Below are 13,839 nucleotides of genomic sequence, written 5' to 3' on the forward strand. Positions count from 1 at the left end.
TCAAATAAATAAACATCGGTCTGAAAATGGGAGCGCTAAACAAACGATGATCTTGATCGTAAAATTCGCGGGGGCGGTGGCAGCATCGCTATTTATTTAAATAGTGGATATTTTTGTAAAAGTTCTCTCCGCGCTACAATTTCCAACTTGCTTGTGATTTCAATTTCTTTTTCTCTCTACTCCGCAGACTAATTTTCCTAACCCTTCCACGAAATTGTATAACTTTTGTTATTTCCACCTCCGCAATGTTATATAATTCTACAATTCGTTGTACGTGAATATGGTAGGTTAATAAATTCTAAAATTCTATTGGTGTAATCTTAGTTTCAATCCAGAGCATAACGATCGGATAATAGAAATATCGGTAAATTCAAATTGCACGGTTACATATTACCTAAAATCTCACGGCGATGGTTCCTTCGTTTTCGTTATTTTTATTATTTCCAAAAGGTATCTATCCGGAGATATTCTAAATCGAGCTGTTTTATCGGTTATCGCTCTGTTAGGTCACTTTTTCCGATGGCAGGACATGTGTCCTGTTACACAGCACTAGGGATGGGCGTCAAAGGAAGCAGCTAGTGACCTCGAGAAGCAACGTTTCTATTTAGGGCAGACGATAGACGATAAACCGTGCGTGCTCCAGGATGCAGCCTGATAGAAAGCCGCGCGTGCGATTTAATTTCATTAAGATAGATGGTCATTCATATGCGCGACATAATTCATTCTCGCGTCTCTCACTGTACTGCGCCATTAACTTGTTCATTGTTGATTGGATTTTGATTATCTCCGATGTTATATACTCACTATTAAATCATTTTCGTATAAACTTTATATCTATACAATAAAACTTCTAATTTGTGATTTACATGAATTATTACGAAAGCTTTTGTTTTAATTTCATAATGTATATTTAATTTATTTCTCGCATTCAGGTCGACATCGTATACGTAAATCATAAAAAATGCATTGCATTCTACATCAGAAATATAAAACCATATCTTCTGCATGTAATTTAAATCGAGTCTAGTTAAAATACATCTATTTTTCACTACTCAGCCATCAGAAATCCCATCTTAATTCCAGGTCAAGTAACTACAGTCGTATAAACACAAAGTTCAATAACTTAAATCTGACAATACATATTTCCAGCCAAAACGTAGCTATTTTGAAACAAATGAATACGTTCACGATGAAACTCCATTGTGAATAACCTCATTATTTCCGGAAACAGGTATCAGCGAAAAATCAGCGGAGTAACATTTATCTGCAGGTTTAATTAATTTCATTCTGATTAACAACGTTTTCGGTTCGTTAATGTAATTGGGTCATTAGATAACGCTTTCGAAACTGTAGCCGCGAGTAACCTAAAGCGTCCGTGGAGCGGATGAACGACACTGATTATACGCTGAAAATAAACGAAGGCGACAGAAAAAAAGAGAGAATCGCCATTGTCTGACACCGCGATATACGCGTGTTACAAAACGATGACATCAAACGTATAAAACGGTTACGTTTTAGTGTACGATAAAAATTAGAAACATTTCGCGTAGTTTGCATCAAAAACAAGAGTAGAATCGTACAGAAATGCGTTGGCGGAGAAAATAAATCGACGTTTAAGATGCTGTACAGCTATAACATCGATGAAGTACCGCCCGACGATGTTCCCTGCGTGGAACATGATATACGGCGTGCTAAAAAGTTCCTTCAAAAACACAGTCCAGAGTCAGGTGATAGCTTGTGAGTTCGTGAATTTGAAACGCGACTTGCTCCACCGAATTTAATCGGCGGAACGTAGAAAATTTGTAAAAAGGAAGAGGAATTAACCTCTTGTGGGATCAATTGATTAAAGTTAAAAGAAAATTGGGATGTGTTTCTAGATATGGAATGACTATAGAATATCGAAATTCCTGAGAAAGAAAAGTTTAAAGCGTGTTAGGAATTGTAATTGATTATATTTCAAAATGACAGTTATGATCACGATATTCTTATTTCTCGATAGAATGTATGAAAAGGTTAGTTTCATGTAAAAGGCTGACAGCGTACCAAACTTTTGAGCGTATGTATATCATTGGTCACTATATCATTGTATATTTGGAGTTATACTCGTTATAAACAGAAACTAAATGTACAGACATCTCTTAGCATCCCTTATGAAGTTAGAATTTAATAATAATTACATATCAGCTTCTTAGGAATAGCGAGACGCTTCGAGGAAATCTTATCGAGGTTATCAAATCAAAAATATTATCTTTGACTACTACTCGCTTTTGAATATAATCACCTATTTTAGTGGTCGATTTATTATTAATAAGTTTGCCTTACGATCTTCTGGAAACTACTTAAGGCAACTTCAACTAGTCATTGTTACCATATCATGTTACTATAGTATATGAAAAGATTACACATAGACAATTTTTAATTAGTAATTCCCAGTCTGCAAAAATTGCTAGTAAAGTTGGAATTTAAATTAACCTTTGTTAGACATATAATCTTCCTTTATTGAATCGATACCAAATCTGTACCACGAATGTGACTCGATATTATAATGTAAAAGAAGTGTTTAATGAAATAAAGACTCGACTGTTTCATTGCTCAACTTATAATTAATTAATAGTGACGGTCGGAGTCGATCTCATTATCTCTACAAATACAAAGTATTGTAATAGTAAAAATTTCTTTAGATATTATTCTCGATTTTGAACGATTCCTAGGTATGATCACTTGACGGAAGTATTAGCGAAGATACTCGCCGAGAGGCCAAAGAACGCGGTGGATATTTTCGAGGAATTCAGCAGAAAAGTCAAGGAGGAGAGATTCAAGACTCAATCCAATCATCTACGAGACGTATACGTTTCACCGGCGCAGTATGAGGATGCGAAAGAGATCATCAAGCTGTTTAAAGTACGGACAGCCAGCAATTAACGATTAAACCGGGATCCTTGATTTAACTGTCGTATAAAATAATAACGTGAATCGTGAGGAAGTTGGTCGTTATTTAGACGGGTACTTTGAGCGTCTTACTGCAATTCCAGAATGTTCAGAGTATCTACGAAGACAAGGGAGAAAAACTTGAAACAGAAGAGGAAGAGGAAGAAGGGGATACAAAGAATAAAATACCCAACATGTTGGATCTTCTATTTTATTTCGAACAGACTGGCGTGGGGTTGCCACGAGCACAAATGGTGTTGCTTAATTTGTCTATACGAAAACTCATGGCCGAGTCTCCTATAGAAAATGTCAGGTAAATACCGAGAAATCTTATTATCTTAAAAGAAATGTTCGAAAATTAATAAATTCGCGCGATAGATTTCGGATAAAAATCCATAATAATTTAATTTTATGCGATATATTTTGGACAAAGGTTCTGAATAAATTTTTAAACAATATTCTTAAATTAATAATTTCACATGATAGATTTTGGGGAAAGATACTTGGGAGTCCAAAAAATTATTATGTGGTAGAAGCAGACTTGCAACCAGAGGAATTGAACAAAAGATTAGAGGTAAACGAATGACTTAGAAACGAAAATTCTATTTTTCACAATGAAATAACTCCAAGTACCGTCTATCTTGATATTATTTGCTTGAATCACGAAATATTGTAAGCCAACACGACAGAGTAAATTCATTTTAGAAAGAGAGAGAGCAAAACACTTTCTGAATATCGTCCACACGTCTGCAGAGAATGGCAGAGGAGGAGAAACAGAGGCGTGAAGAGGAGCGAACCAGAGCGGAAGAAATGGCTATAGCAGAGAGAGAAGTTGCTGAAAACACGGAAAGAGAAGCGACGGAGGAAACTGAGGAAGTAGCTGAAGCAACGGAAGAAAAAGAACCGGAAGGTTTGAAGCTCGTCTTTCCGCCTCTACCTACTCATTCGTGGGTACCACCAACGGAAGTACCGCCGGAGAGAATCGGAACTGGTGCGAATACCAAGGTACACTTCACGAATATCTTTAATGTAAGAACAATAAAGACAGCAAAATTTTTTTACCGAAAAAAGAGATAGAAATTAATTGTTACACGCGAATTAGATTGAGCTTTATTAAACTTGTGAAAATTGCAATTTATGTGTTATTTTTTAAAAATAAAACGCTTTTCATGTATTCGTATAATTTTTACGCAAAATTACGACATATCGTAAAAAGTTAGGAGCGCAACTTCCACAGAATTAAAAATGAAATTATCTAATATGAGTCATGGTTTCTGACTAACGATTAAACGTAACGATATCATTACGCAACGTTCCATTAATCGAAGTGGAATCACATTGTACGCGTGGAAAACATCGACAGCATTCAAAGCGCAACGTTCGATCGAATTAATATGCGACGCAAAACACGGGGCGTGTTTTCCTGAGCGTGATCCCGGTGGTCGACTTTGTTCCAGGTGTATTTTGTATGCAACGAGCCCGGTTTGGACAAGTGGATCGAACTGCCACCGGTTACACCGCAGCAGATAGTAATTGCACGACAGATTGTTCGCTACTGCACAGGAAATTTGGAAACGCCGGTACGTGTTCATTTTCCACAGAGACAAAAAGTAAAATAAAAAAGAAAGAGAAAGGTGAAAAATATAAAAAATCGAAGAACCACGATTAAATTTCCGATTTATAGTTTCACACTTTCCCACCATTCCCTGGCACCGAAAAGAATTATCTCCGTGCACAAATAGCCAGGATTAGCGCGACCACCCAAGTTTCTCCGATTGGATTTTTCACTTTTGGTGCCGGAGACGAGGAGGAAGAGTTGATGGAGGAAGTGGAGGAAGGTATATAACGTTTCATATTTATCTGGAAGAAAATTCGAAGAAGAAAGATCAGTACTATAAATTATTCGCAACGCTCTTTACTGTTTTATATAAGACTCGTTTTATTAATTATAAAAGAGGAATTTTTCTACTTTATATAAATATAATATTCTTTAAATGCCATTCATTGCATGTATAGGCGGAGTATTGTCAGAGAACGTACATTACGATCCTTTGCCTATTAAGGATTTAATAGACCCTTCCATGTCGAACTGGTGTCATCATGCACCGTATCTTTTGAAACAAGGCCGCGTCGTATGGTGGAATCCAAAGGCAGCACAAGAAGAAGTTAGTCTTTCTTATAATAATAACAACAGAAACACAAGTTCGTAAAGAATAAACGAAACTTTTAAAACGATCAAATGTACTTCGTTATGATCGAAACAAAAGAATTTTACCGAAAAAGTTTAGATAAAATTAATCGAGAACAAAATTTTATTTTTAAAATGAATATTGCACCGATCTAACATTGGAAGCTAAAAGATTAACTTGAAAAAAAGGACAATATTCATATAAAGTACTATAGAATACAATTTACTTAATATATATCTACGTAGAAAATATCTATCATGGACTGCTTATCATGAAATTAGGAAATTGGAGAGGAAGAGGATGTGGATGAAGAAGAGGAGGAGGAGACAAGAGCTGGACCCGAGGCAGAGGTTGGTCCACCACTTTTGACACCACTATCGGAAGACGCTATCGTGGATTCGATAATACCGTGGAGAGTCTTGCAATCTTCTCGCGTCCAACTTGACCAGGCAGTCGCGTTAATTAGATCAAATATTTGGCCTGGCGCGTTCGCGTTCGCCTGTGGAAGGTGCGTGCACTCTAGCTCCTACTCAATAATGATTTTCCATTAAGCAGACGTATCTTTGATATTTATGTCGCCGACGAGTATAAATTCCCCTTGGGATATCGAAGAAATAGCACGGCAAGCTTGGCCACGAGGGGTACGGTTTTATCATGGGGCGAATCAACCGGGGAAAAGAGGAATTATGGCGCGTTAAAGGAAAATTAATGCGCGAGAAATTACGCTAATGTTACTTTAATGGTGTCTCTCCACAGGCGTTTCGCTAACGTGTACATCGGCTGGGGTCACAAATACATCACGTACAATTACAGTCCACCGTCCATGCCACCTGTGCAAGATCAGTACATAATCGGTCCCGAGATTATGGAAATCCAAGATCCCACCTTCGAACAAGAAGAAGCTTACAGAATTTCCCAGATGCCACCTCCGCCAGTTATACCGATGGGTAAAATCAATGAAATTAATAGTATAATTGGGTTCATAAGATTTTATTTTTCTCGCGTTATGCAAAAAAGGAATTGTTCTTGCAGGAGAGGAAGAGGAAGGAGTTGAAGAAGAAGAGGAAGAAGAAGAGGAAGATTAAGAAGATGAGCAATCTGGATAACTACGTTACCAGTATGGTTTGGATCTAGAAGGATCTAGATTTACTGGTAAAACAGACGAATTCGACTGTTGGTACCCTTATAATTGACTTATCTTGAGAGAGAGAGAACAAGGTTTCTTATTATTCCAATCAATCTATGTAAGAAAGTAATATTCTAATGTTGAACACTTCATGTGAATACTGCATATGAAAAACTATGATACTATATATTATATATATTACAATTAAGTTTAGTATTTAAAAATTAATTAAAAAGTACATGATCTTTAAAAATTTATATTTATCAAAAAATGTTTGGAAAATGTTTCAATATAAGTATTAAAAACTATAATTATGATGATTTGTATATTTTAGTAGTGTACAGCGTTTTTTAAGAATTAAAGTAAAAAAATTTCTTATAAATCAGTTTTCAATCGGTAAGATAGAAATTCCTTCCTAGGGAATTTTGTTTCCTAAACGTTTAATTGGAATTTCTGTGACACGTGCTACATATATATATTGTTCTATATCATATCATAACCTCTAAACCACGAATTTCCCGCCAAGTATAATTAAACAACATATGCTTTTTAATTGTGAAACGCGAACATGTCTGAAGAAACGTCGGAAGGTGAATTTAGATTACGACCAATGAATTGTGAATTAAACCAACTTTCAATGCCTGATGGATCGGCAATGCTAATGCAAGGTAGGTTAACATTAATTATCACTATCATTATTTATTAATAACATTTTATATATTTTAGGAAACACTGCTGTAGTTGCTGGAATATATGGACCGATAGAAGCAAAACCACAAAAAATGATTTATGATAAAGCATCAGTCGAAGTATCATACAGTCCTATCAAAGGTCCAGCAAGTAAGTGAAACAAAATTTTTAATTCTTGAATTAAAGCTGATTTAATTGCTCTACAATATAATGATATTAATACATTATTAATTTTTCAAGAGGTGGATGACAGAATGACAGAAATGTATATCAAGGAAACTTGTGAAGCTGCAATAATTGTTACTTTCCATCCAGCAACTGCTATATGCATTAATATACAAGAATTAGAAGATTCTGGTGGGGTATGATCTTCTTTACATTCTTAGTATAAAACCACTTATACTATATATTAATAAATATGAATAAATTTTAGATATTAGCCTGTACAATAAATGCAGCATGCTTGGCACTTATTAATGCTGGTATTCCAATGAAATTTACTATTGCAGCAGTGAATTGTATGATACAGGAAGGCACTGAAAATATTATACTAGATCCTGATAGTACTCAATTACAGGTATTTAAAGGAATATTTATATACTTTCAGGGAAAAATTGAGATATTTAACGAATTATCTATCCATTTTAGGAAGCTAGAGCAGAATTTACATTTGCATTTGATAGTATGAAAAAAGATGTTATATGTTGTAATACTGTTGGTTGTTTTACGGAGACAGAATTTTTGGAAGCAATGGAAAAATGTAAACAAGTTAGTCAATATGTATTTGATTTCTATAGAAATCTTGTAAAAAAGTATGCAAATGTGATATAATATATATATATATATATATTGTTTGCAAAACATGTTTTAAATACTTCTGTCAGGATCAAGTAACTTGCCATTATCATCTTTTTACCACATGCAAAAAAATCGATTTAATGATCTATTAAGTCAATTAAAAATCAAATAAGATAAAATCAAAATACTCAATCTCAATCTTAACCTTAATCAAAATGATATCAATTTTGTCAAATATCAACTTTAAATATAAAAAATACAAAAAATTATTTATTTATTTATTATTTATTTAGGGAAAAATTATAAGTAAATAAATTGTGGCAAGTAACAATCAAAAAGTTCTAGAAACAATCGTGATATTTTGTTATTCGTAACACTAAAACAAACACAACTATCATTTCATTGCATTAAATTTGTCGGGTCTCTTCTAAATTTAGTCTTGAAAGTCTCTAATTACAAAAAAAAAACCATGGTTAACCATTATCTCACATACATACGTGCAAACAATTATAATGCCCATACATAATTATAAAATCTCAAGTTCGTTTTGAAATCCATCTTGTGACCACGACCGTGATAATGAATTTGAAAAATCGATAAGCGAAACTAGAGACAAGTTGTATTTTCTACTCGTGCCAGTTTCACTGTCGATTTCTTAAATTTGAATTCCAGAGACAGGTTGGACACGCTATAACGCGCCTACCTGATCGGAGACTGTCTGATCTTACCCATTTATAATTAACACTTACACCAGAAGGTATGCTACTTGTCTACCTAACACTAGATTTGGAAAAATGGCAAGAATCAAGCAAACCAACACAATCATCCTTCAGTTCTTAGACATACCATCCAGATGCGAAAAGCTTGTACTAGAGGGAGGTTCTGAAACGCCTCCAACATTCGAGTTTGACATACAACTTTTACATTCTAATTAACGTAACATTTACTTAAAATTAACTGACGGTGCCTAGCGACCATTGTTTTATTAATGATTAACTCTATCTGAATTGATAAATAAAATATAAAATATTATTATTCGCAGGTAAAAGAATTATGTTATCTAATCAATCACCCGTGTCGATTCAGACTATTCGCCCTACGACATGATTGGGTGACTGGAAGAATAAAAGTTGCATGCAACTCACCATTAGACGCGAAGGATATCGTCATTAATATTACCTCTGTTCAGAAAAGGGCGTCCCTCAAATATCGTATCCTATGGTGGAAGTGAAGGTTATGCAAAATCTATAATAAAAAAAGATTGAACTCCATTAAATGCTCAAATTTGCTTGGATGTCATAAATTAATGGCTTAAATGTTATAAATTAATACCAAACCTCTGTAAATTGTTGAATACGAGAAAGTACTTCATGTTATATCCACTTCTTCAATACCTTGACTTTGTTTCAAATTTTACCAATTTTCATGTTTGAATTGAGTATACAATAGAATTCCATTTATTTGAATTTATCGCGGGATGAATTCGTAATTCATATAATTGAAGTTCATATGATAAAAGCGTACTTATTCTTCTTACTATTTATGATTTCTTCTTCATATGATAATAGTTCACGTCTAGAGAAGTAAATTTAATCACCAAACGTTTATTTTATTAAAATTTTGTATAAATAAACGAAGCGCGTTCAAATGAATTACATTCGACATAATGTTATAAACTATAGAGGGCGTAATAAAACCTCTGTTTTATGGTCGGTGTTACAGAACATGTAGCGGAATTTCTCTGTGGATATAATATCACAGAATAAGAACTTTATTCTGACTAATTTTTAATGCTATATTTTTGTAATACTTTTTATAATATCTTTTGTAATATTTTTATAATATTAATTATTAGTGTACATAAAATATTACAAGACTTTAACACCCTATTCCTACAAACTTTCGTTTGAAATTAACGTTTAGTTAAATACAATAACTGCAGATGGCTCCAATAATTTCTCTGTAAAGTGCTGCACTCTAGTTGTAACTTTAGTGACGAATTCTTATTCGCGGTTTGTAGTTTGTTACGTTTAAAGAAAATTTCGTTTTCGTCTTGTTGTCGTGTCATAAATCATAATTCAGTTTTTACTATACAACGAGCACAGTAAACAATCTAGTTAATCATTTTTCTGTTATCATTTTTTGCAATGTAATTCCTTATTACGATGTACTTATTTCTATTTTCAGATCAGCGTTAGTATCATTTGGGAAGTACTTCTAACCGTCATACTTCAAATTCAATCAATTTCCGAGGAGATAGGTTCGTCTAATCAATTTATTATTTAATTACATATAATTACATACCTGCATGATCTTTCTTATATCTCAAACGCATGCAATTGCATTAATATGTTCAGAGTTATGTTATCGCCTCACCAGACATTTTCGTGTAATATTTCCCTGTAATGCATAAATATCAAGAAGCAAATTCAAATCAACAGGTAGCTTCTCAACTTCCTTCGTCGCCCTAGCAATATAACTTTAAGTTTCGCGGTCATTTATCATCGCAGCCCATTAACTTACGCCATAACAATCGGCGTTTCTTAGATTGCAATTATAGTAAATTTTCGTGCAGTTTTAACGAACCGTGTATATGCTTCTCTAATAACAGCAACGACTTTTCTTTCGTTGCCATCTTGTCTACTGGATACAATGAATTATTATACAAGTGTTTCGTTACTTCCCTCTTCCATCGTGATAGCTTGAGTGTCGTGACGAATCGCTGACTCAGCTGTGTCAATCATTTCGGTTGCGTTAATTTCTGTGGCCGCTTTCAGGGGAACCGTGCAGTAGACGATTTAAGGTTATAGTATGCATAGACACATAGATACTTATAACCTATGCATATGTATATATATTTATCTGTAAAAAATAATGTATATATGTACCTATTTGTAAAATACCACGTTTGTAGAAATAATTCAATTACAATAGTCATATTATCGCAGGAGTTTGAATTTTATATAATATTTCAAGTAATCGATCATATTCGCGCAATTTCGAAACAATGCATACAAATAGACTTCTCCGATAATCTTTGCATTACCATGCAAGAGTAGATATGCATCGGTTATGCATGTTGCTTCGTTAAAGCCAGTGTGGCGTGTAGCAAACGTGACATTGTGGAATAAATAAAGTTATATAATATGGTAGAATAAATGTGCATATCGATATCGTGTCCGGCGAATTTGCATCCGCGCACGTGGTACTACATTTCGACCTATCGCCGTAGCGCGGCGCTATTAAAAACGAATGGCAACCAATTACGCGGGAATGCAATTGCGACCATCTTCGTACGAAAATGATCGTTCTCTGTGATATTTCCCAGATCCGTCCTCCGACTTTGATAATTGCCAGTTGGCCAATTATCATTTGTAATTCCGTCAGAGTTCGAAGCAAACCTGCTCGAAAGTAACTATGCTACCGTGACTGAAATTCAGCCGTGTTTGTACGTTCGTTCTCCGTTTCTAAACCGGCAACAAACGGTTCCCTTAACGTACAGGATAATGAGGTCTATCCGCGATTCTGGTTATCGTTTCGAGTATCTTAGACCTTTTCTAGAGAGGCAAAGAGCAACTAACTGACACGTAAAAAATCCTTACCAACGTCCTTGTTTGACGGTTTTCAACCTTGTCGGGAGTCTTCCTACGCGATTATCCGTATCATCGACGAGCTTACAGCGATTAACCGTGCATGTTAGTTGCGTATGAGTGTATCGTATGTGTACTATATAGCGTATCGTGCAACGTGGGTGACAGTGGAGAGAGTGATGCCTACGAAGGAGATCTCGAAAAGGAAAGAGACAGCTAGCCTCGACAAAACGAGTAGAGTAAGGAGGATAACGATGCGAAAGACGAAAGGAGAGGAATAAGGGGAAGAAAAGGGACAGGAAGAGGGACAGAGAAACGCGTAGCATGAAATAAAAGGGGAGGGAGTGAACAGCTAAGGGGGGAGAGCAAAGTAGGGTGGGCGGCGACCGTTTCAAGCGGAGGAGTGCCGTAGGGGCCGATAGGAACGAAGACCGTTGAGTTTGAGGCGAGGTGAGTGAAGCGCGGGCGTCACGACGACGTCGGTATCGTGGCTGGCCTCCGCCAATCCGTCCCTCAGCGGCCATGTTGCTCGTATACCTGGGGCGGAGCGCCATGGTCTCTGTCTTTTTACGTTCTCCAAGCTTCTCTTCCGCTCGCTCGCTTGCTCTCCTCCTTCGCAACCAACGTCGCGTTCTCGTTTTCTTGTCGTTTCTATTCTTCTCCTTCTTTCTTTCGTTCTTTTTTCATTCTTTTTGTTTCATTTTTCTTCCTTCACCTCGCTCCCTCTATCTGGTACGCGTACCTTGTTCTTCTCGTTCGCGCTCGCGTTACACTTCTCGCAGTCGCGCTTCTTTGTAGCTCCTCTTTCTGCTCGGCCACCTTCTTCTTCTTCGGGGGTAGCCGATCGCGCACCTGTGTGACCGGTGACGTAATACAGCTGGTATCTTGACCGCCAGCCGACCCTTTTCGCTTCGGTACAAGAACCGATCGTGTCACGGTAGCGTTGATCTCCGTAGTTTATGAACACTCCTTGGTTCACCAAGTCTTAGCGTTCTTTGGTTCATTTAGTTCGATATTCTATACAAACCGTACGTATAATTATTATATACAGAATATTCTTAATCCTACGGAAATCTGATCCAATACTGCGGCATGATAGGTTATATAGTATTTCCGGGACTATTATTTATCTTATATTCTTGCCAGAATCGTTTATTCTCTATCATCATTTTTAAATGCTTCTCCTGCGTTCATTTCGCAACAGAATGATTTGGGACGTAATTGGGACGTAATAGGACCATAGAAAAGATCTTATAGAAAAAGATACAAAGTTGAGATATATGTATGAACTTGAGATTTTTTCAATTATTTCTTAATACGAAACGAATAATAATTGCTATTGTACTATTAGTGTTAGTTTCGTGTAAACATCATCCCTTTCAATGCGATTTTAGGTATCCATCGTTCAATATATAGGCATGTACCTACTTAAAGTCGGGTGACTTGAATTCAGCCAAATTTTAAATCAATTAACGTGTATAAACACAAGCTGGATATTAAGTTGTAAGAATTCATCTAACACGACTAATCGGAACGAGGCTTAATCGAACAACTGTATCCCTGAACAAGTGATCGGTTCGCGTGGAATCTTCCACACGGTGGTTACTTAAACGCATCGACTCAATAGAATCTGTAAGATATACGAGACGGAGAAACGGCATCTGTGAAGTCGAAGTGAATTATTTCCAGCGTGGACACGAGCAATTATTAGGATGCACACGGCCACTCGAGTTTCCCTCCGCGTCGTTCCGTCTAGGCGGCGGCGTAGCGGTTGATTTACGCCGCGTTACTCGGCAACGTTTTCGCCTCGCAACTGGGAAATTACAGTTCCGTACTTAACGTTTCGTTTTACGATTACGCGAATCGTATGTAATTGCCGGCTGCGAGCTCTGGCCGCCAGCGCGATTGTATTTCGCCTTCGAGACCGCGTCAACTGTCCTATAGATCTTCGCGCGGCGAAAGAGAGCCGGGATAATTGCGCGAACGCGGGTCCCGCCGGGAAACTCTGCAATTATCGGTATAGTATAGCGTTGCTCTCGCGCGGATGGAATTCCTTGGCTCGTTATGATCTTTCTTACAAATCAATTAGCCGAACATGAAGATATTATCACCGAGGAAATCGAGAACGATCACGTTTCGTTTCACAATTTTCTTTGAAAATTCATCTTTTTAAATTGTTTGCTCTGCCGGATATGTGTAGGACAGAAGGTAGCATATCAATTTCTAAATATTTTATATATGTAATACGTAGATATATTAAATGGTTTATTTATTGTTAGTATATTAATTTAGACAGATTACTAAAATGGTTTTATTTCTTTATAGTAATAGATTATAAGTAAATAATATAATTGTTCAAGGTGTATAAAAATCATTAAATTTGTGATATATACTGTGTTTTCATTGCATAGAAAATATATATAAATAAATATATAACAACGAGTTTACAAATCGCTAGGATTTAAATATTGAAATATTTTGTTGTACCTATGTAGCTATCTACTTATATTAAAGACAT

At 35.9% G+C, this 13,839-nt stretch overlaps 2 protein-coding genes and 1 long non-coding RNA gene across 3 annotated transcripts; 2 read left to right on the forward strand and 1 right to left on the reverse strand.

Moving 5' to 3' along the window:
• The first annotated feature begins 1,574 nt into the window (after positions 1-1,574).
• On the forward strand, positions 1,575-6,583 carry Rsph4a (Radial spoke head protein 4a). The gene is made up of 11 exons (XM_072012446.1): positions 1,575-1,737; positions 2,712-2,901; positions 3,033-3,241; positions 3,415-3,502; positions 3,682-3,933; positions 4,386-4,508; positions 4,613-4,766; positions 4,945-5,093; positions 5,399-5,625; positions 5,874-6,064; positions 6,150-6,583. Exons 1-11 carry the CDS (start codon positions 1,619-1,621, stop codon positions 6,200-6,202), a joined length of 1,755 nt encoding a protein of 584 aa, XP_071868547.1. The 5' UTR covers positions 1,575-1,618; the 3' UTR covers positions 6,203-6,583.
• Positions 6,584-6,715: 132 nt separating this feature from the next.
• Positions 6,716-7,890, forward strand: Rrp46 (exosome complex component Rrp46). Its single transcript, XM_072012445.1, has 5 exons — positions 6,716-6,911; positions 6,970-7,083; positions 7,174-7,295; positions 7,367-7,510; positions 7,582-7,890. Exons 1-5 carry the CDS (start codon positions 6,812-6,814, stop codon positions 7,762-7,764), a joined length of 663 nt encoding a protein of 220 aa, XP_071868546.1. The 5' UTR covers positions 6,716-6,811; the 3' UTR covers positions 7,765-7,890.
• A 2,098-nt stretch (positions 7,891-9,988) lies between these two features.
• On the reverse strand, positions 9,989-13,121 carry LOC139992172 (uncharacterized). Its single transcript, XR_011801038.1, has 2 exons — positions 11,334-13,121; positions 9,989-10,593 (listed from the first exon to the last, which is right to left on the reverse strand). It is a non-coding gene; the product is annotated as an uncharacterized lncRNA (long non-coding RNA).
• Between the last annotated feature and the right edge of the window lie 718 nt (positions 13,122-13,839).

Source organism: Bombus fervidus, chromosome 11, assembly GCF_041682495.2.
Source record: "Bombus fervidus isolate BK054 chromosome 11, iyBomFerv1, whole genome shotgun sequence".
Lineage (NCBI taxonomy): Eukaryota > Metazoa > Arthropoda > Insecta > Hymenoptera > Apidae > Bombus > Bombus fervidus.

Bases quoted from the DNA above. Each gene is read 5' to 3' on its own strand.
- Rsph4a (XM_072012446.1), top strand. From the start codon at position 1,619: ATGCTGTACAGCTATAACATCGATGAAGTACCGCCCGACGATGTTCCC. The intron at 4,509-4,612 runs GTACGTGTTCAT...TCCGATTTATAG, and splicing joins CAGGAAATTTGGAAACGCCG to TTTCACACTTTCCCACCATT. The intron at 4,767-4,944 runs GTATATAACGTT...TTGCATGTATAG, and splicing joins GATGGAGGAAGTGGAGGAAG to GCGGAGTATTGTCAGAGAAC.
- Rrp46 (XM_072012445.1), top strand. From the start codon at position 6,812: ATGTCTGAAGAAACGTCGGAAGGTGAATTTAGATTACGACCAATGAAT. The intron at 7,084-7,173 runs GTAAGTGAAACA...TAATTTTTCAAG, and splicing joins TCCTATCAAAGGTCCAGCAA to AGGTGGATGACAGAATGACA. The intron at 7,296-7,366 runs GTATGATCTTCT...AATAAATTTTAG, and splicing joins AATTAGAAGATTCTGGTGGG to ATATTAGCCTGTACAATAAA.